The 27409-nt window shown below is 42.4% G+C and overlaps 1 protein-coding gene across 1 annotated transcript; it reads right to left on the bottom strand.

The window, feature by feature from the left end:
• Nucleotides 1-721: 721 nt before the first annotated feature.
• On the bottom strand, nucleotides 722-25639 carry PTGES3 (prostaglandin E synthase 3). The gene is made up of 8 exons (XM_032209651.1): nucleotides 25375-25639; nucleotides 15342-15455; nucleotides 15156-15225; nucleotides 14244-14342; nucleotides 12303-12392; nucleotides 11825-11887; nucleotides 11211-11235; nucleotides 722-2171 (listed from the first exon to the last, which is right to left on the bottom strand). Coding segments are annotated over exons 1-8 (483 nt in total). The 5' UTR covers nucleotides 25377-25639; the 3' UTR covers nucleotides 722-2151.
• Nucleotides 25640-27409: the final 1770 nt, after the last annotated feature.

Raw genomic sequence — 27409 nt, forward strand, 5'->3', positions numbered from 1 at the left:
GTGCTTAGAAGGGAAGATAAGCTGGATGAGAATTTTGTTATGTGATTCAGTAGATTTACTTTTAAAGGAATTTGTAATTCAACAGCAGATAAGATTTTCATTCCCCTTGAACAGCCAGATCTGCAACAAGACATTTCAAGATTTTGCTAGATGATCTTGACAAACAGGGTCTATTTCTGAGGCATTCAAATCTGAACTAATGTATGCAGTACCTTTGTTGTATCAACACTGAACAATTATAGTGCACACTACGAAGTCTTTAGAATTTGTTGATCCAGGGAATAAAAGCCAAGCTGTTACTGAATATGCTCTAATGGAAGTCATGGCAGTTAACAATTTATAAGTTATACTATTTATAAGCTCTGCTTGTATGTTAGCTACCCAAATGAGATGTGAATTATTATTTTTTTGCCAGTACATGCAGGCTGTTTATCCCACAATTTAAGTCTAGTGAAACATCAACTTGACCAACCTTCAAACTAAAATAATATAAACCATCCCAACCCATAATTTAATTGTATAGCTTCTTCAATCCTTAGTTTAAATTACAGTTAGAGTTAAATTCTTGCCTAACCTGCTGGTGCTGAAATGGAAGGATGTTTGTGCAGGCTAGGACCTTATTTGCCAGCTTGTCAAGCAAAGAGATGACTTGTGCCATCTCTACATTTAAGATTGACTATGAAATGAAAACAAATCCAGCTGAAAAGACAGGATTTCCCTCTTGATTTCCAAGTAATTTTATTCCAAATACCTTCGTTTGACCTCCATAAAATGCATGTAAGATTACAGCTTAACTGAAAACACCAAACACATTAACCAAAATATGGAACTGGGAACAACATATGACAAGATCTTGGGGTAGAGTGCATTGAAATACACATTTAGAAATACTTCTCTGTTCAGAATTAGAATCTATATTCAATATTCTTCTGTAAATTATTATGGGTCAAACTGCAGTCACCTATGCTCATTTTAAAAAATAAGTATTGCATAAATCAGGTGTGAAATGCAGAAGCTCAGCATTTTAAGGGATGACCGTTTTTATTTTAATCAAATTACACTTCTTTTAAATTGCTGTCAGAATTCAAAATTTACAAGTCCAATTTTGTTTAAGGGGTATCATTTGGTAATATTAATTTTCCCCCTCCTTCAAACAGCTTGAACAGCCCTATATTATTATCCCAAACTCGAAATAAAAGTACTTCATTCCAACAAATAGTAAGAATACATGAAGTTACAGCCAGCCAGACAGTTGACAGTCATGGAGTCTTCAACAGTTTATTTAGAAATAATGTAGACATTAAAAAATCCCCACTGCTTTGAACACAAATTGAGGTTTTCAGGCTTATAAGCTGGTCAAAAAACAAAAGATCCAATAGTGTATTAACATTTTGTCACTCGCTTTCATACCAACAGTGCAAATACAATTTGGTCTAAATGTACAGATTGATAAGCAACAATGTACAGGCTCCCATCTCCAAAGCAAGAGATTCATGAGCTCTGAGGGTCAAACAACCAAGTTTACACGCTTCACCCATTTTAAGTTTTAAAGGGGTTGCTAGTTTTAGCTAGGATATCTTGAACACTAACTAGTGATTAAATACAACAAAGTGAAAAGCATTAAACATTAGTGGAACATACCCTGAAGACACCCCTGGAGGTACAGCACTTTACCAGCTTAAATTTCCAAAGCCAATTAAAACATTGCTTCAGCCAGTTTTGTTCCAGCTACAAAATTGGAAACTTGAGTTGTCTGCAGTCCACAATGTAAGGGGGAAAAGTATACATTTACCACTTCATGTAAATTGAGTTTACCCATTGTACCATCTTACGATGAGGCAAAGAGGCATTATAAACCCTTTTATTGCAACTGATTTGGCTGCCTATACCTCAGATATTTGTGTGATCGGGTTTTTGTTGTTCCTTTTTTGGAAGTCTGGAAAACTTTCATGCTAACATTATTGCCTCATGTAGCTTAAGACTGCCCTGAACAATGGTATGCACCAATCAATGAAGCTGCTTAAAACAGGTTGAAGATGAATTAAAGGATGCATTTTCTGTCTTTAGAGCTATCAACTCAGGAATTCTTATCTCAATTATGAAATGTTGTGATGAAGTCTTTCCTCAAACACCAACATTTGTCAGTTTCTTTTATTCCAGGTCTGGCATTTCTAAAGGAAAAAAAAAACAGAAAAAAAAACAGAAAAAAAGATATTGATTGTGGCTTATAGTATTGTCAAGAAAAACATCTGTAACTTTCAACTTTCAAAAATATGACAATATACCATTTCATAGTTAAGGTAGAGTACACAAGGTTTGATAGCTTTCAAATATCTGGATTACTACCCTTAATGAAAATATGTCCAGTTGCATACAGGTAATCCTCAACTGGTGCCTGGTAACTTAGCAACTGTTTGAAGTGCCGATGGACCCAAAAAAGGAAATTATGAGCCAGAATCAACATGTCGATGTCCATCCCATTACTGTATTATGGGTGACCAGCCCATTTTTCTGGCCATTTGATTCCATTTTCCAGCAAAAAACCACCCCACAGGGAAGAATGAATTTGCTTAACAACTGCTGCATTCTCTTAATGACTGCTGCAAAAAAGGTTGTAAAATCAGGCAATCACATAACCCACTTTATGACTATCATAATTTATGACTGAAATTGTGGGTTCAATTATAGTTGTAAGTCAATGACTGACCATACATTATTTCCCAAATGTGCTAAGGTCTGGAAATATAATGGCAATTTCCCACTATGTTTTACATTTTTCAATCATAATACAAGACACACTAAGCCTTTCCCATTCCTCCAACATTCTTATTCCACAGGTCTGGGGGCCAGGGAAGTATAGATTGGTATGCAAATACAAAAGAGGCTACCTAAAAACCAAATACAATCTTTATAGGCCTTTTACATGGGCAATATTTTTATAATTCCAATAAACTCAAAAGGTTTATTACACTGATGGGTAATGCATAATAGTTTATAATATCACCTATGCTAAACCACAACTTGGAAAAAGAAAACCAACTCCATGTTAAATATTGGGGGATGGGCAGTTAGCTGTAAAAAGAGAATTCTACCATTTGGACACTAGAGAGTATAGGTTAGGTTATAAGGAAAGGAACTCACTAAACATGTAAATAAAGAAGGAAAAATATAGGTGGTAAAAGAGATTAAATTCAAACAAATGACTATTATGTAAACAACTTTGTCTAACCTGGCAGATGTACTGATATTCACTCAAACCCTACATAAGGTACCATAGTGAGCAAGGATATAGAATGTAAGCCTCAAGTACTACCTCTGAAGAGGAAGTGTCAGTCAGAGGAAAACTGAAAATAACCGACTGCAAAACTTAAGGGTTTGTAATCAAGTAGATTGGTTACAATCAGCAATATAAATTATTTTTATGCCACCCAGAGTCATTTTATCAGTGAGATGAACAGCATAGAAAATTAATAAACAGGAATAAAAAGAAATATTATGTTTAAATAAAAACTGGTTTGATAAGCGTTTTCTTACTAAAAAGGACGTTGGTCTTACCTGAACGTCTATTTTCTGATGGGAGGAGGGAATGGTCACACGTGGGTTTTATCACAGCCTGATTGGTCCAAGGCTGAGAGGAAATCTATAAATACCGGTGCCTGTCCATTGCTAGCCCAGATTCTCGAACATGAACGGTACAACTGAAAAACAAGAAACAACACAACAAACCCCGGGAAACACCCCCCGGGCCCTCCCCTTGGCCCCAACAGACAGAACTCAGGGCGGGTTGTGACCATTCCCTCCTCCCATCAGAAAATAGACGTTCAGGTAAGACCAACGTCCTTTTTCCAGAATGGGAGGAGGGAATGGTCACACGTGGGACATACCCAAGCTAAAGTCCCAGGGAGGGAGAACAGGAACTCTAGGAACCAAGGGGAGCCTCAGCTGCCACCCCCTGTAGGACCCTACGACCGAAAGACGCGTCCGCCGACGCGAAAGCATCCAGACGATAATGCCGGATGAACGAGGTTGGAGAGGCCCAGGTAGCCGCCCGGCAGATGTCTTCAAACGGGGCCCTCGTGGCCCACGCTGCCGAGGTTGCCGCGCTCCTTGTAGAGTGCGCCGTGACACCTGACGGAACCGGCCGCCCTGAGGCCACGTAGGCCTCCGAGATGGCCTGACGCAGCCAACGGCCGATGGTAGCCGAGGACACCCTCGAACCCAGAGCTCCAGGTAGGAAGGAGACAAACAAGGCCTCCGACTTGCGGAAATCCTTGGTCCGCCGGAGGTAGATCTGCAAGGCACGGCGGACATCCAGACGATGCCAAAGACGCTCCCTGTCAGTGGACGGACTCGGGCAGAAGTCAGGCAGGACGATCTCCTGAGCCCTGTGAAAGGGGGTATTTACCTTGGGGACGAACGCCGGGTCAAGGCGAAGGACCACTCTGTCCTGGTGAAAATGACAGAGGTCGTCCTTACAAGACAGGGCGCCCAGCTCGGATATACGCCGGGCGGAAGTGATGGCCACCAGGAAGACCACCTTCAGTGATAAGAAGCGCAAGTGCACCGAGCGGAGAGGTTCAAACGGGGCTCCTGTTAATGCCTTGAGGACAAGCGGAAGATCCCACGTGGGGAATCTATGAACGGGGGGAGGCCTGAGATTTGCCGCCCCCTTGAGGAACAGCTTGACCAGAGGAGACTGGGAAAGAGAAGAAGATCCCGCCCCCCCCAAGACCGAGGACAGAGCCGCCACTTGGCGACGCAAGGTGTTTTGCGAGAGCCCGTCCTCCAGGCCCTTCTGAAGGAAATCCAAGACGTTGGGGATGGTGGCTCTGACGGGAGAGATGCCCTTGGGGGAGCACCAGCGGACGAACGCTGGCCAGGTGGAGTTATAAATGCGGGTCGTTGAGGGACGACGGGCCGCCTCGATGGTGCGAATGACCCCGGAAGACAGATGAGCCCCCCTTAGAAGCCGCCGTTCAAGAGCCAAACGGTCAGCTGAAGCCACTGAGGCTCTGGGTGAATCAGGGCCCCCTGCCGTAAGACCACCTCCCCCTGCGGAATCCTCCACGGGGAAGTCACTGACAGCTGAACCAGGTCCGCAAACCAGGGTCTCCTGGGCCAAAACGGGGCCACCAGAATGACCAGGGCCCTTTCCGTCACCACCTTCCTGACGGTCCCCGGGATGAGTGGAATGGGGGGAAAGGCATAGAGGAGGCCCGGGGGCCACCGGCTCCTGAGGGCATCCGTGCCCTCTGCCGAGCTGGATTGGAAACGGGTGAAGAAACGCGGGAGTTGTGTGTTCTCGGGAGACGCAAACAGGTCCACCCAGGGGGACCCGAACCGACAACAGATCTCCCGGAACAGCGACGGGTGGAGTTGCCACTCGCCGTTGTCCAGAGTTGCTCGACTGAGCCAGTCCGCCTGGACGTTGGAGAGTCCCGAGATGTGCTCCGCCACCAGGGACTGTAAGTGTTTCTCCGCCCACGACCCCAATCGCAGAGCCTCCAGCCAGAGGGCTCTCGAGTGGGTCCCGCCCTGACGATTGATGTGCGCCTTGGTGGCCACATTGTCCGTCAGGAGGAGAACGTGGCTCCCTTCCACCGAGGAGCGAAAGTGACTCAGAGCCAGACGCGCGGCCTTCAGTTCCAGCCAATTGATGTTGTGACGGAGGTCCGAGGCCGTCCATCTGCCCTGAGCCAACCGAGAGCCCACCAGGGCCCCCCCACCCGAACAGACTCGCGTCCGTGGTGACGGTCACCCTGTTCGGCTCCCAGAACAGACACCCCCGCTGGATGGCCGGGGAGAGCCACCACACCAGGGATGCACGGACTCCCGTCGAGATGCGGAGAGTCCGAAGGGAATTGCTCATTCGTCCCCTCTGATAGGGGATAAGCTCCCATTGAAGGGGCCGAAGATGGAGTCTGGCCCACGGGACAATCCCTATGCAAGAGACCATCTTGCCCAATAACTGCGACAGAGAGAGGATGGAAACGGAGCGCTTTGTGCGAACGCTCTCTGCCAGCCGACGAAGGCTGACCTGCCTCTCCTGAGACAGACGCACCTCCCCCAACTTGGAATCTATGACTGTCCCCAGATGCAGAATGCGAGTGGAGGGAGTGAGATGGCTCTTTTCGAAGTTTACCGAGAACCCCAGGGCCTGGAGGCTTCGAATGGTAATCTGAAGATCTGAAACGGCCTGAGAGAGGGAGCCCGCCTGAAGCAAGACATCGTCTAAATAACATTGGAGGCGGACCGGGACCGATCTCAGATGGGCCGCCAGAGCCGCCAGGACCTTTGTGAAGGTCCTCGGGGCCGAGGCCAGGCCGAAGGGAAGAGCCCTGTACTGGTAATGGTGGGGCCCGTGGGAGAACCTCAAGAACCGGCGATGAGCGGGCAGGATGGGGATATGAAGATAGGCCTCCGTGAGATCCACGGAGGCCAGGAAATCGCCTTTCCTGATGCCCTGAAGGATGGACTTGAGCGATGACATTTTGAACCGCCTGTAGACCAGAAACCTGTTCAGGCGCTTGAGGTCTAGAATTGCTCTCCAACCCCCCGTGCTCTTCGGGACCACGAAGAGATTTGAGTAATGGCCCCGGCCCCGTTCCCCTGCGGGAACCGCCTCCACCGCATGGATTTCGAGGAGGTGGGCGATCGCCTGACTCATCAGGCGGCGGCGCTCTCGACCCCGGGATGGAGGGAACGACCGAAAGAGATTTGGAGGAGTGGAGAGAAATTCTAACCTGAGCCCGTAACGAACCGTGGCTCGAACCCAGGCGTCCGACGTGATGTCGTCCCACCGGTCCGCATAAAGAGCGAGGCGGCCGCCGATGGGATGACTCGGGTTCGAGTCACTTCCCCCTGCGGAAGGGACGGCCACCTCCCCCCCGAAAGGGCCGCCGAGCCTGGCCCTGGAAACGGCTCCTGTCCTGGAAGGGCTGCCCCAAGAAATGCCTGTCAGAAGAGAAAGAAGAGAAGCGCTGGTTATAGCCGAAGTTAGGGGCCCTATACCGTTGCCTACGGAAGGGACGTGACTTGTTCTCGGCCTTCTTAGCCGTGGAGGGTAGGACCTTCTTCTTGTCCTTATCCTCCACGAGGATGCGAGTAAGAGCCTCCCCGAAGAGATCGGGCCCCTTGAAGGGGGCAGCCGCCAAATCCCATTTCGCTTTGTTGTCCATTTGCCAATGGCGCAACCACAGGAGCCTACGGGAGGTGACCGAGGTGGCCAGGGCGCTAGAAGCAAACCTGACCGTGTCCAAGGTCGCGTCAGCTGAAAACTGACACGCCGCCAGAATCTTGACCAGATCCTGATGGATCCGGTCCTCCTGTATGGGAATGCGTGCCTGCAGCTTCTTGAGCCACATGACCGTGGCACGATTAAAGTAGGAAGCCGAGGCCGCCGCCTTAATGGCCCACGCTGTGGCGTTGAAGTTCTTCCGCAACGTAAGCTCTGCGCGCTTATCCTCCGGCTTCATCTTATCTGCCGCATCGCCCGACACCACCGGGGAGGAGGACACCAATGCGGCCACAGGGGTGTCAACCGTCGGGAGCTGAATGGCCTGAGCAAAGGTTTGCTCCATGTTATAATGCCGACGGTCGGTACTACCTGGAGAAGAGAAAGTGGAAGGTTTAGCCCACTGGTCGGTCAGAACCTCTAGGAACAAGGGAGGGGCAGGGATCTCTTCCTTGTTGGTGGCCGTGGCAGAGAACATGACCATGTTGGGATCCCTTGGGGGGGGCACAGAGGGATCCCCAGTTCCGACCTTGGTGGTGTGCCTCGCCTTATCCAAGAGAACTTTAAACAAGGCGGGCATAAATAGGACCTTAGAAGCAGGCTCCTCCGAAACAGTGGTATTCTCATCATCTGAGAATCCCATCTCCTGGGGTAACTCCCCCCCACCCAGGAAGGAAGCCTCACTGATCATGGAAGGGGAGGAAGCCCGAAACTGAGCCCTGTTCAGCCCCCCATGCCTAGAGTAAAGGGAGCCTTTGTCCCGCTGGGCAATGCCCCGAGTGATGGCTGCCGAAATAAGCCTCTTAATCCCTTCAGGGAGATTATCCAGATCCTCCACATCCCCATAAGTAGAAGCAGGGCCCTGAGGAGCCAACCTTTGGGGGGAACAGGGGCCTCTGGACGTGCCCTCCAGAGGATCATCTATGGGGGATGGAGAACGCCCCCTCCTGGAGAAGGCCTGCGACCTACCAGGGGAGCTGCATGAAGAAGCCGGGCTAAAACCTCTAAGTAGAGACCTTTCTGAAATGGGCCTAACAGGGGACCTGGATCTGTCCCTAGATAAAGGCTTGGAGGACTGGGCCTGCCTTTCTGCCCTGGCAAAGGTCCTTTCCAGCGCCCTATGGCGAGCTGCCTCATCCCTAGAGACAGAACTGGAGGGGCGCCTTGAAGAAAGGGATCTCTGAGGGGGAGCCCCCCTCCCCACCTCCCGATCCAAGGCCTCCTCACTCCCAGTAGGGCCTGCCCCTTGCCCCTGGGGAATCTCCGCTCCCTCGTCCATGCCCCACTCACGTGTCTGAGAAAGGAGCAGGAATCGGCCTCCAAAGTCCCACCTGAGACCAGGGCCTGAAGCCTGTGGGGAGACCTAGGCTCAAGGCCTCTCACTAGGCCGCACTAGGCCCGTCAATAAGGCAAGGCCTCACGCACGTGGCAGCCTCCAAAATGGCCACCGGAACTCCGTGCGCGGGAGAAAAGGGCTGGAAATAATCACCAGCAGCCCAGCCAGGCTTCTAGCCGGCTTCACTTTAAATTGAGCAGGGAGAGCCGCTCTCCCCCCCTGCTCTGTCTCCCCGGCAACACAAACAAAGGAAGCCTGCAGCGAGGGGCCCCCTCCGGAGCGATCTGCACGCTGGAGCCTCGAGGCTTAAAGTTTCACTTTCACTTTCCTGCTGCAAAAACACAGCCTCTTCAAGTAGTTTGAACGAAGCAGTTTGAATGCTGCAAAAAAACAGCCCCTTCAAGTAGTTTGAACGAAGCAGTTTGAATGGAACCGCACCCCCGCACCCGGGGACGGGCAAAGGTTCCTGGCCTGCGGGGGGGAGACTGGTGCCCCACTGGGCTCTCCCCCAGCCGCCCGAGGCAGAGATCTGTCCCTTGGGGCCGCAGCAGATCAATTTAGAATTTGAATTTAAAGTGCCCAATTAGCCAAATAGGAATCAGATTGAATAGAACTCACCCAAAAGGAGAAAACAAACAGAACCTATCCAACTACTCTACAGCTTGGACCAGGCTGAGAGAGAATCTGGGCTAGCAATGGACAGGCACCGGTATTTATAGATTTCCTCTCAGCCTTGGACCAATCAGGCTGTGATAAAACCCACGTGTGACCATTCCCTCCTCCCATTCTGGAAAAGAAGACACTTCTTCCTGCTAGGCCTCAACTTTCATGCTTAAAATTATTGGCTCCTGGATCAGTAGTGTGATGAATTCAAAGCTACAGTGATAAACTACCGTATTTTTCGGAGTATAAGACACACCAGAGTATAAGATGCACCAAGGTTTCAAGAGGCAAATTTTTTTTTTAAAAAAAGTTTTTGCATTCTGCAAACCTCCCCAAAACAGCTCGTTTTTCGTGAAACCTGGCCCATTTCCCCCCCTACTTCTTCAAAAAAAGAGCATGAATAGCCTTTAGGAGGCTTGAAGAGTGTTCCTGGGTTAATTAATATAGCATATAACATACAAGCACATAAGCTGTACTTATATCTTTTAAGGGGAAAAATAACATTAAAAATGAACAATAATATGGTTGCATAAATGTGCATAGCCATAAAGTAATACTCTGTGAAAGCACTTTTTGATTTTATGACAAGATTCAGTCTTCTGGAGTAGGAACTTGTCAGCATGCTACATCTTGCTCTGGGAATCTTTGCCCGTTCTTCCTTGTAAAAGTGCTCTAAATCTATCAGATTGCAAGCGCTTCTCTTGGGGATAGATCTCTTCAAGTCACCCCACAAATTTTCAATTGGATTTAGGTGTGCCATTTCAAAACTTTGTCTTTAGTGAAACCATTCTTTTGCTGATCTGGAGGTACTTTGGAACACTGTCATGCTGAAAGGTGAAAACCCTCTTCATTTTAGTAGAGGCCTGATGTTTTGTGCCGAAATTGACCAATATTTGTAACTGTTCATAATTTTCTCCATTTTGACTACAACTCCAATTCCACCTGAAGAAAAGCATCCCCAAAACTTAATGCTGCCACCACCATGGTTCACTTTGGGTAATTTGATGATGTGCAGTGTTGTTTTTATGCAAAACACTCTTTTTGGAGTTCTGGCCAAAAAATTCAATCTTGGCCTTATTCAACCATAGGACATTTTCCCATGTGCTTTTCTTATTTGATGTAGATTTTTGCAAAATGTAGCCAAGTTTGGATGTTTTTCTTGTAAGAAAAAGGCCACACTGCCTAAAGCCCATATATATGAAGAATACAAGAGATTTCTGTCACACGTAGTACACAATCACTTGCCAGAGATTCCTATAGCTCCTTTAATGTTGCTCTGGGCCTCTTCAACCAGTTTTCTTCTTTTTTCATAAATTTTGAAAGAACATCCAATTCTTGGTAATGTCACTGTTGTGCTATATTTTCTTTGATGATTGTCTTCACTGTGTTTCCTGATCTTGGAAATTTTTGTACTCTTTTCCTGACTGATACCTTCCAACAAGGAGATCCCTGAGACAACTGAGTAAATGTGAGAATAACCCTACTAAAACAGCTGAACTTTATATGGGCTTGATCAGTGTCACTTTAAGTAATGGCAGGTGTGTACTGATTACTATTTAATATCAGTTCTGAATTCTGTATACAGGCACATCCCTATGCATACTTATGCAACCATATTATTGTATGTTCTTATTGTTATTCCACTCCCCCAAAAGGAAATTTGTTTTGCTATTGAATTGTACCGCTTCTATGCTATTTTAAAGGTGGAAAAATTCTGAGCTGATTTATCTTGGTCTGATTTTTTTACAACTCAAAACCCTGACATTTAACAGGGGTGTGTAAACTTTTTATATTCACTGTACAAAGGAAACTGTTAAAAAGAAAATTATCTACAACAACATTAATTAGCGATTGAAATAGAAAGGATGAAATAGAAAGGGAGAGACAAACCAGTAAATATTAACAAGTTCCTAGTATTTTCTTAATTTTAAAAGAAGTATAATACAACAAATGAATGACCTAAAACAATCAACTTACTTTCATCATCACTATCTGGTGAATCCTGTAACAAAAAGAGAAAAGTTAACAAGTAAATTCAGTGTACTACTTTAAAAAGCCATATAGCAGTAGATATAAAAAATTATTCTGTGGGCCTTCATAGTCAAGTCTATATAACTGCAAGGCACTTTAAACATCAAATTTAATATTGCAAAATATGCAAATATCACATTTCTTCCAAATTAAGTTCATGTAGACCAGTGGTGGGTTTCAGATCCTGTTGCAACTGGTATGGTGCAACGGGGCGGGGCATCCACCACATGCATGCACGCAGCATGCACATGCATACTTACCGCCCGCGACGCTCGTGCTCAGCGGAGCGTTGCGCAGCCGCCATACGCTCCGTGCCCACGCCCCGATTGGCTCAAATACAGGTAAGTAGGGCGGGAAGGCCCTCCGGAGCACTGCAGCGGTACCTGGTGCTCTCAGCAGACACTGTTATAGCTGTACCGGGGCGTACCGGTAGTATCCCACCACTGATGTAGACATTTCCAAAATAAGTTTCTAGTATGATGTCCACAGAAATTTCTATGCATGTTTACATGGTGTTACCAACATTCATGGTGAAATCAGCCTTATAGAAAGCTACTCACATCATCTGCTCCATCTACTTCTGGCAAATCTACATCTTCATCACCACCCATGTTGTTCATCATCTAATTACAAAAGAAATATAATATTCAGTAAGGTTTCATATTGTTATTTTGCACCTGAGCAACCTAAAGGAAAATTTGCTCCTTTTCATACCAAGAATTAAACTTTACCATCAATAATAGTGCTTAGTATCCATTAAGCTATCCTAAAGCAGTGAAACCCTTTTCAGGTTCCAATCACTATCATAGAATCTCTGATGATTGTATACATAAATGACTAAATTATCTCTCACATAAAAATGGAATTTTGTGAAACTGACATTTTATGTGAAATTTCATGACATCACTTCAGCCCTTTTCTTTAAAGAAAAATATTCTGTTACAAATATGTAAATGTTCTGCAACAGCATTATAATCAATTCAGCATTTATTGGGGCCATGTTGTCAGCATTATTCTTATATAAAATATTCCACTTACTTCAGAAAAGCGATCAAAATTGGACATATCTTCATCAGAATCATCTTCCCAATCTTTCCAGTTGTTAAAATCCACACTAAGCCAATTGAGCTATGGATATAGAAAGTAAACATTTCATTCAGGTTCCTTTTAATCAAGTGAGCATGTTAAATAATGTGAAAAGTTTAGGAACTTTCAAATGGAAAAATGCTTATTTGCTTCTCTTCTACTGATAAATTTTCCATCCTTAGGAAAACTAGGAGGAAATGAAATCACCTCCTCTCTACTTTGCTGACTAGAGCAAGTCTATCCACATAAAACTGGACTGGGTTTCCCCCACCATTCCAAATAGATCACCAATGATATATAGAAGTCTTCTCTTCATTAATGCCTTCCCCACTGTATTGTAAATCCCTAGTATTTTATAATTTCAATCTGATTATGAGAAAAGCAGTCTTAATTGGCCTACGTCAACATTTATACTTACAAATATGTTCAACAAGTAAGGAAAGGAAGAATTAGAGCAAAGACCACCCAATCTTTTTCTTAGAGAAGGAAATGTTGAATATGCACCATGGAACATGCAAGAGTTTGCACATGTGACTGCTTATAAAAGACGTGGAATAAACACATATAGGACAGTTGTACAGTAACTGATAAATGTTCTAATCTCAAACAACTGTTTCAAATGTTCTGAGCTTGAAACAAAGCACTGATGTTTCATATATTGTGTTGTGATTTATTTCCCAGGCAGGCAATAGTTTATATTCAAACACAGGCATACACTTTAAGATTGTGTAAATGCAAAGCTTTGGGCTGGTTGATTTGTTGAGCTTTGTTAACGTGTACTTACTGTAAATTCTTTTATTTTGTTGATGCTGTATTTCAGGGTGCATTATTGGTTTAAATTAGTTAGTTCTACTGGGTGGGCTTTATGTATATTTCCATGCCCTTTTTGTAATTTCTAAAATGCTTTTTAAAATATCCAAGACTGAAAAATATCACTGAATTGTCATTAGACAAACTCTCTTTTTAATCTTTTTAACCCTAACCTTTTCAAAATGTGTTAGGCTGGCTGATTTAGAGCTTCTGGAAGGTATTTATTTATTATTGCATTGTACAACATAGGTAGTCCTCAACGTATGACCACAAATGAGCCCAACATTTGTGTTGCTAAATGAGACATTTGTTAAATGAGTTTTGCCCCATTTGATGACCTTTCTTGCCACAATTGTTAAGTGTATCAATGCAGTTGTTAAGATTCACACGGTTAAATGAATCTGACTTCTCCATTGATTTTGCTAATCAGAAGATCGCAAAAGATGAACACATAAACCTGGGACACTGCAACTTCCATAAATATGAATAAGTTGCCACGCTCTGGATTTTGATCACGTGACCATAGAGATGCTGCAGCGGTCATAGTCACTTTTTTCAATGTGTTAACTTTGAACAGTCACTAAATGAACTGTTGTAAGTCAAGGACTACCTGTATATTATTGAAATATAATGGATTTCAAAAAGTATAGCTGCATTTAAAACAATAAAAAGTCACAACAAAGGCCATCATTTTATTAGCTGTGTGGTTTCTTTAGTTTTTCCTTCCTGGGGCAATGGAGATATATTCTACATTATTTGAACTGCTAAATGAAATAATGCTGACATTAGTTCTCTTTGTCTTAATGCACTTACCAAGAGCCTAGGTATTTAATTTAAGGAAGAAACTACTGAAAACAGGAAATAGCACGCTTGTGTTTTTTAAAATAATAAATGCAATTGTTGAAGGATTTTAAATTTTGAAGCTTAGCTATTCTGTTCAAGCTCAATTAAAATATATCTTCCATTTTATGCATATCTCAACATATTGTGTAGGGTTGAGTATTCAAAAAAGTGTGTTTAGAATGGAGGCTTGTTTTAATAGTTTAAGAGTGGTACAAAATGTTACAGTGAAACAGTTTTTACCTTAGCTTTCTCTTTTGTTAACCGTGGCCATGACTGGCCGGATTCTCCTTTTCGTAAACAACATAAAACAGATCTGTCTGTTCTTTTATGCTTGGATTCCTAAAAAAAATTAAAAAGTTCCTTTATAATCAGTGTATGTCTAGTTCTTATAACATGAGATAGAGTAAAGCTACTCCTAGGTTATACTATAAAGAAATCAGATTTACCCAATTAAATGCCCTCCCACCACATGTTCTTGTTTATATAATTTGCTATTACAAGATTTTTCTGAATGTAAAAAAGACCATTTTAATATGAAAGTGTATTCAATCACATGGCTCCCAGCCCATAGTATGGTACAATAAAAATGATGCAAACGCATAAACATAAGAATATATCATTGGAAATATATATGACTAAAACTCTATTTCCAATTGTAAAAAGAGCCTGTGCTGCTTAAATCCATCTAATTTACTCCAGAACAACATTAACTCTTCAATGTACACTACTCGATGTTAGCAGAGACAGCCACTAATAATTCTTTCCCAATAAAATAACCATACAATCTGTAATTCGTCACCATTTCTCTAAGAGGAATGGCAATAGTGGAGGTGAAAAAGACATACTAAATTAAGTGCATCAGTGAAGGGATTTCAAACTAAAGTGCTCTGGAAATGAATAGCAGTAAAAAAAACCAAATATGTATGCACAATTCGTTGTGGCAACACAATTCTAGGAATTTTACAAACAAGCAGGTATGTGTAATAAGCTTTATTTAAAAATTGGCATTATACAAATAAGTGAGAATAAACAATAAGGATGATAATTTGGCAGTTTAACCTTTCTACATAATCATAGCCTTGGCTGTCTAAAATGTTACAGCAATATTTCTGACATGTAAAAATTAAGTGAATGATTAAGAAAGGAACTTACGTTTGGATCAATGCAATTAAAAAGATCAATTTCATTTAAATGTTTGTAGTTATCATTTCCTCCAAAACAACTGCAAGAAAATAAAAATCAAGTATTTATTCATATCAGTGCTTTTCATGCTTAGCTTTCAGTCTGTTGAGAGGGAGAAGGTATAATAAATTGAATGAAATAAAATGATTTACTTACGTGAATGTAAGCTTGGCTTTCTCAAATTTTACATTAACATCTTTACTGTCTTCAACACAAAATTCAATAAAGACGTAATCCCTTCGGTCATACCACTTTGCTGAAGCAGGCTGCCTAAAAATAATTTGAGAATTAGATTAATACTATTATCCAAAAACCATCTGACAATACAATAATACAATATAATATTGATTGCTAATGTAACTAATTTTTCATTTCCCTCGATTAGTTCCTTTCATACAGCCCTATTGCTTGTTGTCTCCCCCCCCCCTATTTTTTATATGAAATTACTACTGCTTACAAATTCTGTTTTAGTTTTCTAGAGTATACAATTATGAAACTTGCAGTTTGGGACTGGACTAAATTGATTGTCAGTTAGGCCCCCCCTTGTAGCTTTGGATAAATGCAGCAACACCAATAAAGGGAAGTGTTTTTCTTTTTTAAAAACTGCTTTAAGGTCAAGCCTAAAGATAGGCCAAAATCTATGGATGTATTTGAACAATTTGCAGTTGATCTCCCTAAGTCAAATTATTAAAATATAGAAACTGGAACTATGTATATGAGAATATTAATACTGAAGCCAGAAAGAAGGCAGTTTGTTCCTTAACCACAAGCATGTCTACTGCATCCCTCATTCTTCTCTAGCCAGGGGTGATAAACTATTTCATTGAGGGCTGCATCAGGGTTGTGTCTGACCTCAAAAGGGCAGCGGCCATGGTGGGTGTGGCCAGCTTAACCAGGGTGAGCGTGGTCACTAGGGTTGGGGGCGTCTGTGGCCTGATTGCTGTGTCAGCGAAAACAGGCTCCTAAGCTCCGTTTTTGGCAGCAATGGCCCCCTGAAATCCTCTGAAGTGAAAATGGAGCTCAGGGAACATGTGTGGCCCTTGTGATTTCCATTTTCAGCTGCGACGGTCTCCTGCAGCCCTCTACGAGTAAAAATGGAGGTCCCCCTGAGCTCTGTTTTTGCTGACAGAGAGTTGCAGGAGGCCGTCGCTGCCAAAAACAGAGTTTGCGTGGGGCTAAATACGCCCCCCCACCCCAAGCTCCATTTTTGCTGGCAGAGGCACCATGGGCCAGAACTTTGCTGTTTCCAGGGCAGTCTCACGGACCATGTCTAAGCACCATGTGAGCTGGATCCAGCCCATGGGCCTTGAGTTTGACACCCCTGCTCTAGACTGTTGGAATATTGGAGTTTGTATTAAAACAGGAGCCCCCAAACTTTTTGATGATAAAGAATGGTTCTGTGGAGGGCATTTTTTCCACAGACCGGGGGAGCCTGCATGGATCCCAAGGGCGCATGGATGAGGCTTTGCTCATTTGCACAGCCCAGTTTTTGATGGGCTGCAGACCACTGCATCAAAAAAATGTAAATTGAAATGAACATTTCCAACTCATTTTTAATTTATAACCATTTACTTCATGTTTATTATATAGATATAGGGGGGAAAGGCACCATAATTTTTAATCATGATTTTTAAAGAGCAATTGTCACTTCTACCCTGCAGCGGCTCCTCCTCTGACCTGCTGTTGACTCACCAACAGTCCCAATATTGCAAAATATACAGCCTCATGCTACATAACTAAACTCCACTTCATGCTAAATAAACTAGATTATTAATGGATCTTAAATAGTAAAATAGGTCGGCAGTTCGAATCCCTAGTGCCGCGTAACTGAGTGAACTCCCATTATTTGTCCCAGCTTCTGCCAACTTAACAGTTCAAAAGCACATAAAAATCTTAGTAGAAAACTGTTGGTGGGAAGGTAACAGTGTTCCATGTGCCTTCAAGCATTTTGTCATGCCGGTCACATGACCACAGAGACATCTTTGGACAGGGCTGGCTCTTCGGCTTTGAAAAGGAGACGAGCACTGCCTCCTAGAGTCGGGAACAACTAGCACATGTGTGAGGGGAACCTTTACCTTTACAGTAAATTATCTTTAGATAGATTTTTACTCCAAAAGCATTTTATTAATTAAAATAAATTTAATAAAAATAAAAAAATCTGATTTAAATGAAAAAGTCTGATTTTTTTTTTTAAAAAAATCATTGATTTTTATCCACCCTGTCTAGTACTGAAGAGACCAGCATATGTTTAGGAATCTTTTCATTTTTATAGTTAAGTATAATTTAAGTTAATGATTTCTCAAGTATAAGACATTTACAACTTTTCTAAATAGAAGAGGAATGAAATCAGGATAGATATGATAAATCCAAAACTTTTCTTTCTAGTAGTTCTAAATTCTCATTCTGGTTTGCTAAGCAATTTATAATGCTAGGAATATATTCAGTAACTTTCAATTTGTCAGGATTTAGAAGATACAAGAATCTATAGCCAATTTACAAACAGCAGTGTCTTTCTCCAAACGCTAACTTTTAAACTAGAGATATGGTAGATTTTTTTCTTATTATAAATATCATATCCAATAAAAGAGAGTATGTAGTTCAGGTTTGAACTATGGAGTCACTTGGTGCTCTTGGCACTTTGGTTGTTTCGTTGCAGATGTTTCATTACCCCAACTAGTTAATCATTCTTAGCTTTTTGTTTTCTTTTTAAAAGGTGTGTGGATGTGATTTATTCCTATGTGCCTAGTGATGGCTGAACATATGGCTTGATAAACTACATTTACACACTATTGAAGAGGTAGTATTTAAAAAGCTAGGGTGGAATCAAAAAGACCAGAATTTGCAGCAGCCAACACCAGACAATCAAGCAGAATACAGTATTTTACTAAAGAGAAAACCACACTCTTACCAACTGGGCAAGCAGCTTTATATAAGCAAGGAGCAAAGCCCACATTCACCAGCACTGATGATGTTATCTAGTGGCATAATGAAATATAAGACCACAGCCAAAATCAAAGAACATCAAAAACTCCACGAGAGTGCTACAGAACTACAGCACAATTCTTACTGAGTTACCGAGAGTTGAAGCATTCCTTCACATTTATGCTATTGTGATTCACATTAAGGTAATAAAATCTGTTGGTGCTACAATAAATGCATGGCAATGATTGCATTAATGTACTAGCTATAAGAACACCTATGCCTGGGATGGTGAACCTATGGCACACGTGCCACAGGTAGCATGCGGAGCAATTTGTCAGGGCACGCGAGACGTTGCCCTGTCAGCTGGCCAGCATGCACTGGCCAGCTGAGTTCAGCCTTTTTTAAAGGCATTTTTCACTCTCCCCAGGCTCCAGAGGCTTTATAGGAACCTGGTGAGGGCGAAAAGAGCCTCCCTTGCCGGCCCTCTGGGAGCTTCAGGAGCTTCCCTGAAGCCTCCGGAGCGCAAAAAACCAACCCTATGGGCAAAACGGAAGTTTGGGAATGGACTTCCGGTTCTCTTGTAGGGTCGTTTTTAGTCCTCCGGAGGCTTCAGGGAAGCCTCCTAAAGGTCCCTGAAGCCTCCATAGGGCCTCCGGGGGAGGCTTTTTTTGCCCTCCCCAGGCTCCAATAAAGTCTCTGGCGCCTGGGGAGGGCAAAAAAAGCATGCAAAAATGGGGGAGGGGAGTGCCTCTCATGCACGCATGCGCACTGGGGGGATGGCCCATTGTCTGGTGCAGCACACCCGTGCATGATCCCCCTGCACTCCCCCCTTATGGCATGCAAGCCAAAAAGGTTTACCATCACTATGTAAATACTTTTAGGAGTGGATTACTGCTATGTTCATAAAGGACTTACAATGGGATCCTAAATTTTACCCAAGAGACCAATTATACCAATTGTCACATACTGAATATTGTGAATAGGAGGCAAAACCATAGACTATCACACATTTGTAACATACAAGTTCTATTAAACAGTTGCTCATATCATAGCATATAGCTAAGTTTTGTTGCCAAGTTTTGTTGCCATGGTCTTGACATAAACAAAGGCAAAGCCAGCACATAAAGAGACTGCTGCAATCAAAGCAATAAGCATCAAAAGGCAGCATACAGCTATGTACCATTGCATCCTCTTTTACTGATTATTTTACACCAAGTTAAATACTTCATATTGACTCTGAGGTGCAATTATTAAAAGGACAATTATTATTTTGAGATCAATAGTGCATTTTTTTTCGGGAAGGATTCCTGAATCTGGAAATCAACATATTTTTTAAAAAATCTGTTCAATTCCAGAATGGTCTTCAAAAAGGCTATTTTGATTCGGGTGGGTTTTTTTTTTACTGAATTCTCTAAAATCCAGAATTACTGTAACCTTTTGCTTAGTGTTCGTAAGAACTGTGTTGCTCTAGGTTGCCCAGTCACTTATTTCTTCTTAGGAAGAGGCAAAAACTTTCCTTTATGCCTGAATTCTTCAACTGTTCTGCCCTACAAACTAGACTGAAATTACATTTGAATTTGATTTCTAATTCCTGGTTTGGGAAGGGAAAAACTAGTGTAAGTTCAATATTAGATGTAAAGGGCAAATGTTTGCCTCTTCATTAATTTTTTGTTGGTTTAGCAGAAAGAACCAAGTAGGGAGAATAGTGAATGGTAGAATTTTCAGCAATTATGGCTGAATGTTAAATCCACACAGGTTTTTGCTGCTTTTAGCAATACCCAGAATTAGGACAAATTTGAAAGAACAATGGTTTTTCAAATATTTAGTTCTGTAAGAATTTATATTTTATAAAACTATACAACCGATTTGTCCATTTAACCTTATTTTTCTAGTAGTTTTTAAAAATGTAACCATATTTCTAAAGTTTTATCAATGATTCTCATTTTAATTACGACTCAGTATTGGTAGGCATTTTAATGTTTCAGGTTATATAAACCTAATCTTTCAATCATCTGCTATCATCAGAGATAAGAAATATAAGCAAATGTTTATTTTTAAGAAATTCTACTGTCTTGTTTATGAATTGTAATTAACTAAATGCACAATATAATTTCCCCAATATTAAAAGAAGTCAATTTTATCTCAATCTTATCTCAAAAAGTACTAAAAATATTTGGCATGACCTGTCATTTTTAATATTACAAAGTATACCTTCATATTTTGACAAAGATTTATACTCTAAAAGCTGGAGCCTTTCAAATTACAATGGACAATCAGAATTAACTTAAAGAAATATGATGCACATAGATATACAATTAAAATTTCAGGTTTTTTTTACATCAGCATGCAATTATTGTTTAATTTCCTTTAACCCTTTTTTTACTGAAATTATTTGTACAATGTATTAGTTTCTGAAATCTGCTATGGGGTGAACAGTCAAAACATATGGATTTTTTCCTGAGTTGTTAGGCCCTCCGCCATTGATGGCTAGCCTTTTTCCCACTGCGTGCCAAAAGCGGGAGGGGGGAGAGTACAAGGGAGTTGTGCGTGGACGTGCCCACAACCATGCTATGTGCGCAACCCCCAGGTACATGCCCCCCGCCCTCCCCGCACACTTTTGGCGTGCAATGGACCTGTTTTTCACCCTCCTCGGGCTCCAGAGGCTTTCTAGGAGCCTGGGGTGGGCGAAAACATCCTCCCCTCCCCACAGAGGCTTCATTAGGCTTTCCAGAAGCCTCCGGAGAGTGAAAAATGGTCCAACGTGCAAACCAGAAGTTGCTGAACTTCCCGTTTGTGCATTGGGTTGTTTTTTGCCCTCTGGAGGCTTCAGGGAAGCCTCCGCAGGGCGAAAAACATCAGCTGGCCAGCACGGCATATGCCCTGGAGCTGACAGGGCAACACCTCACATGCCCCAACAAATGGCTCCACATGCCACCTGTAGCATGAGTGCCATAGGTTCGCTATCACGAGTATAGGATCCATACAGCACCAAAATTTACATACAGCTTTATACATGTAGTCCTCGACTTACTATCATAATTGAGCCCAAAATTCATGTTGCTAAGTGAGACATTTGTTAAGAGAATTTTGCCTCATTTAATGATCTTTCTTGCCACATTTGTTAAGTGAATCACTGTAGTTGTCAAGTTAGTAACACGGTTGTAAAATGAATCTGACTTCCCCATTGACTTTGCTTGTCATTGTAAATGAATCAGTTGCCAAGCATCTGAACTTTGACCACCTGACCATGGGGATGCTGCAATGGTTTTTAAGAGTGAAAAATGGTCATAAACCACTTTTTTCAGTGTCATCTTAACTTTGAACACTCACTAAATGAACTATTTTAAGTCAAGAACTTCCTTTAATGCAAAGAAGATCATTAATAGCAAGCTTTTATTTTTGAAAGCTGATCTAACCTTACTGACATTCTTCAGTGAAGCGACTTTCCAAAATGGTTCAAAATGACTTTCTATACGAAGTATTTTTAAGCACTCAAATGAGATTTAAAAATACAAAACAATCAAACCCACTATAGATATTGATGTTCATGGCAAAAATAGAATTTGATATATTAACCAAGTTCTAGAAATGTATGTGCTGCTATGAAATTCAAATTCAACAACATTGTGCCAGAAAGGAATTATTTTGGTTTATGCTTTACAGAGTTTAGGAAACAGTTTACCTATTGTCTCCTCAAGATTCAATTTAACAAATCTAACCACAAAATGACAACAATAGCAGTAGACTTATATACCGCTTCATAGGGCTTTCAGCCCTCTCTAAGCGGTTTACAGAGAGTCAGCATATTGCCCCCAACAATCTGGGTCCTCATTTTACCCACCTCGGAAGGATGGAAGGCTGAGTCAACCCTGAGCCGGTGAGATTTGAACCGCTGAACTGCTGATCTAGCAGTAGCCTGCAGTGCTGCATTTAACCACTGCGCCACCTCGGCTCTTCTGAAAACTCATTCAACAACAACAACAAAGAATATACTGAGCTCATTTTCTGGACTTTAAAGCACCAGACTGTATATAGTTAAGAAACAAGTTTTAGATTATTGGACTTGCATTCAGTAGGGTTAAGAATACTAGGTGATCACTGCAATTATCCTTACACCAAGAACACAAATTTTGCATGGAATAAAACAGACAATTAAATCTGGTCAATATAAATTCAGTTACAGGAACATTTCAGCAAACTACCAAACAATAATCTTATATAAAAACAAAGAAATAGCATAGTTAAACCTCAAAGAAGCGGATGGTTACTTTCCACCTTATATTTTAAGAACAATACTTTAAATGTAAGAACTAGTAAGGATTATTGAAATACACTAGTTTCCTCCTAATACCATACTTTCAACTTCTTATATAATGACAAAACAGCCCTTTTATAAGTACTATGTCCTCATCATCCTAAATTATCACTTGAATTGCTATATACAAGGTTACTATTTCATTCTGGAATAGCAAATATTGTTAGTGGTAATTCAATACAACAGTAAATCTTAAAGTTGTGATGCATTTGAATTAGGGAAGGGAATGTGTGAAACCACAGCATGCTCCATTTTCCTTACTAGCTATGCATGTCCAACTTTTGACACATTTAACATTGGGATGTTATTAAATCACCGAAACTACATGTTCTTAAAGCATCTTAAAGTATGCACAACCCTGTCGTAGCATCCTATTTCTAAACTATGTACTTAACAGCACTACATGACAGCAGCTAATGCTTTAGTGTGTTTTCCATTAAGGACTCCAGATTCCTATAAAAAAAATCCTACATGACTTAGTTGTTGGTAATTTCAATGATCAAGTATGGCAGTAGTTAATCTTTAAGAAAGGTTTTAAGTGTGTATGCATAACTAATAAAACTTATGTATGAGCTGCAGAGTTAACCCCAAATGAACAGTTCATCGCTTGATATGAATATGTAATTTATCTCTACATCTAAAGCATATAAACAATCTTTTATGTGACATCTTACCCATAAAATATGATTGAAGACCAGAGTTTGAAATGGCTTCCATTTCCATTTGAAAATAAAGGCTTACAGTTTACACAGAATGACTCAAATGTACCATGTACTGGTTTTATCAAACCAGAAAGTGAATAATGCACAGCCTTTTTCAACTTGCTCAAGATGCTTCAATTTCTTAGATCTTCTAGGTACAATTTCAAAACCATCTTAATAGTATGTTTAACTGCATATTACACCTGCACACCAAGCAGCATTTTGCATTCTTGCCAGTGTAATTTTGTAGAATGTCATTCTCAAAAAACTTTCTGGCTTCAGCTGAACTTCTTTCCTCAATAACGCAACATTAATATATTCTAAATACAAAAGTCACTCTCCCCTCAAAAAAGTATTCAGCCCCAAAACATGTGCCAATACTGATATTTAAAGAGGATATTTCTAAATGTTCCTAAATCATTAATGCAAAGTAACTGCTCTTTCCACGCTAGTTTGGGTAACAAGCAAACAAGGGAGCAGTGCAATAAGGAATTTTAATCTGGAGTCTATCGTAATTGTTTCTGTTCTTGGTAAAAGTTTTCACCTACATCACATATTCTCTCCTAGAATTCTGCTTCCTTCAACTGTTTATGGCAAACTGAAATCTACTTTCAGGTTGGAATAAAGCTCCTATTCTATAATTAGAAAAATAAAGAAATTCATTGGAGAGCATTTGGAAAGTGATGCCTTCCCTCTTACACCTACAGGAAAAATAAAAATGGTTACTTCCAATTAATAAAATTGTTCTAGCACACCCTTAGGCAAAATCGAAACTGAAATATAATTTCAAGATATTAAGATTAAATCTTCAGTTATAGCATAATTAATGATGACTCCATGAGCATATCTGTGTATCTGTATGATACAAATTGTCTGCAATTATCTTTTTCCAGGATTTCTGATTTTCACATCTAGCATACAATTCTGGTACATCTCAGTGGTCCAGGCAATCACCTGGAATCAAAAGACTCAAACACACATACATATTTAGTACTAATCAGGTTTGATTATATTTAACTTTGAAATAAACTAAGGTTGACTAGATACCACCAGTAACCTGAGCAAAACATAAATTCTTATATTGGCAAACCCTCTTCTACCTTTCTAAAGAATCATAAAAGGCTAGGTAGATTTCCATTTTATGTCAGAACAAACTGTTTCCAGAGCAAGAAAACTCATTCAAAAATGGATTCACAATTTACTTTGAGATTACCAACACTGCAACTCAAACCCCAAGTATTCTAATTTCTTAGTTATTATAAATCTACCAATTACCACTCCAGGCAACAGTAAATAGGATTTGCCTTTGGTTTTATCTCTTTCACTATTGCTCATGGGAGTTTTTTGCCCCCTTTAGTACAGTATGTACAAGCACGTTCTTCAGCCTGATCTCCATTATTCTTCCTTTTACGAGCCACAAGTCTTATTCCAATATTTAAACGTGCTTCAGCACAATAAGGAATACTGGGGGGGGGGGGGGGAGCAGTTATGTTCTATTCTAACCCAGCCCAGTAAACCGCAAGAATCCCACGCTATTCCATTCACATTTTGATCTCCTTAGCTGCATTATTCCCTCCCTTCACAGAAATCTTGTCTCCTCCATGACCTTGCTTCTCTTAACTCCTAAAATAAAAAAGCTGCTTTACATCTCTCTTCCCTACAACTCCCCCCCCCCCCGTTTAGACAGGTAACCATTTTCCTCACAATTCCCCCTGGCACGTGCTGTTTAATTCTTCTAAACCAGGTATTACATAACACACAATCAGTTTTTGGATCGCCACCTTCCAAGGATATTGACCGCTCCAGCAAGAACCACCTTTAATCGGTCATTTCGGTACCGATTCAAGGAAAGGAAAGCGAAAGAGAAGGTCGGTTTCAGTTGGAGCCGATGACGGTGGCGAGGTCTTAAGAGGCAGGGGCGAAGAAAGTGCGCTCCGCACGTGCACAGAGGCACTCTTTTAAAGATTTAAAGCAGCACCGCCTGGGTAACAGAAAGGGGGGGGGAACCCTCACCACATGCCAGAGCAAACCCCACGTTAGGCCGCCTTCCTCTCACCGCTTCATTAAATACTACCGTCCACACACCCTTTCCCCTACCAGATCTAGGCACAATAAAAGGCACGGGTGGGTCTCTGAGGAAAGACTTTCGCCTTTTCCAGATAAATACACATTCATCCATCCGGCTGGCACACGCCAGGGACCATCCGAAGCCACTTCGACCGTTCCCGGCCCGCCTCACTCACTCACTCACATGGCGAGCGATGTTAGCAGCGACGGAGGCTCCTATTCGTGCTCCTTCCTCTTTCTCCGTCTCTCCAAGGGGCTCGGACCGGAAAAAACGAAGGCGGGACTGGAGGTCTCCCGGTTAGGACGAGGTGGTGGCAGGGTGGCGATGGGAGCGGCGGTGGTAGGAGCGGCGGCGGCTCGTCCTCGGGGCTGAAAGGCCTGTTACCCACAATGCCGCGCGCGCGCGCGCTCTCTCCCTAGCTCGCTCGCTACTTCTCCAGCAACGGCGGCTACCAGGCAGCTGGTGACGCAGCAGAATACTCATCCCCCCCCCGCCCCACATCCACCATCCCTTCCAGTAGTGTTAAAGTACGCATGCGCACTACTCGCCACCACCTTGCCGCTTCGTCGTATTCAACGGCGCGCTTACCAAAAGCTGCCGGATGTTTTGTTCCGCGCATGCACGTTCTCCCCCCCCCCCATCTTCCCAATAGGCATGCGCAACGCTGTCTTTCGCGCACATTCTCTTGCACTGCCCGCCGTCACAATTCAGATAGCGACGCATGCGCGTTTTTAACTTTCGCGCATGTTCTCGTTTTTTCTGGACCTTTTAGTAAGGGGTTGAACCTTATTTTCAGCGCATGCGCGGAAGATAAAAGTTTACAGTTTTAGTTGCCAGGCCACCGACGTTCAGCTTAGGGTTGGCAAGCATAATACTTGCTTGGTTTGATTTACGCCGTTCTATAATAAAATGGTTCTTTTTAATTTCAAACTCTGATTTCCAAAGCACATGATTAAACTTGTGCCACTTGAAAAATCCTCAATTCATGATAATATTTTATAAGCGCACAGAAAAAGAATCCTATTGTACATGTCAGAAAGTGGAAAGAAAGGTGCTGCAATTTCTAGACAACAGCAAAGGGAAAGAGCAAATTACAGCTGCTGCTACCATCAGGTTCTGATTTTTGTAGCTGGGATCCGAACTCTTTCAGAACAATTCAGACAGGGCCATAGGGTGGTTTAGCAGATGGGGAGCCCAAAAGTATTGCAGCCAAAAAAGCCTAGAACTGTGATGGCAAACCTATGGCATGCGAGCTGTTGCCCAGCTCAGCTTCATGCTGATTTTTGGGGGTCCCATGCACGCATGTGGGTTGTGCACATGTGCAGGGGCAGGTGGGTTGCACATGCATACATGGGAGTGTGGGGGGTGGCAGGCCCCCTACCCCATTTTTGATCCCAAGAGGCTTCAAGGAGGCCTGCTAAGCCCAAAACGGGGCGGGGGATGCATATATGTACGGGAGGGAGCGCACAAGTATGGGGCTATGCATGCATGCGCAGGTGGTGGGGTGCATTGCATCATGTGGGCGTGCATGTGCGCAATTTGGGCACACAAGGATAAAAAGGTTAACCATCACTGGTCTAGAACTAAAAGTGTACATAAGCAGATGTATTGTTTCAGTTTTATTAAATGGTCAAGACATTGGTGTTTGAACGTAGATCTTTTTTAACGTTTCTATTTTATTATGTTTTACTATTGTTTTTAATCTAGATGAAATGTTAATATATATAACTAGTCCATGTATGATATGCCATGCTATGGGTCATTCACATTCCATGGTTGTGCTTCATTAATGAACCAGATGTCATATGAAGACTCTGCAGTGAGTAGTATAATTCCTTTGAAACTGGATCAACTATTAGAATAGCAGTTGTAGGTTGCAGTTTATTTGCAGTAAGTTGCAGTAAGGCGCCACTAAGATGAGCTCCGCCTTCTCTGAGGTCACCTTCCGAACTAACCCAGGGAGGGGAAGGGGAGGGAAGGCATAGAGCAGGCCCTCTGGCCACGGAATCCGAAGCACGTCGACCCCCTCCATTCCCTAAGTCAAGAACTGAGTGAAGAACCAATCCACCTGAGTTCTCTGTGGTGTGGCAAACAGGTCCACCTCTGGATGGCCGAACCTGGAGCAGATGATCTGGAACAGTTCTGGAGGAAGGCTGCACTCTCCGTGGTCGACTGTGGCCCGACTGAGCCAGTTGGCTTGATGGTTGTTCACTCCTTT

The sequence above is a fragment of the Thamnophis elegans genome, chromosome 2, assembly GCF_009769535.1.
Source record: "Thamnophis elegans isolate rThaEle1 chromosome 2, rThaEle1.pri, whole genome shotgun sequence".
NCBI classification, from domain to species: Eukaryota; Metazoa; Chordata; class Lepidosauria; order Squamata; family Colubridae; genus Thamnophis; species Thamnophis elegans.

Bases quoted from the DNA above. Each gene is read 5' to 3' on its own strand.
- PTGES3 (XM_032209651.1), bottom strand. The intron at 14,343-15,155 runs GTAAGTTCCTTT...AATTTTTTTTAG, and splicing joins TTAATTGCATTGATCCAAAC to GAATCCAAGCATAAAAGAAC. The intron at 12,393-14,243 runs GTAAAAACTGTT...CTATATCCATAG, and splicing joins TAACAAAAGAGAAAGCTAAG to CTCAATTGGCTTAGTGTGGA.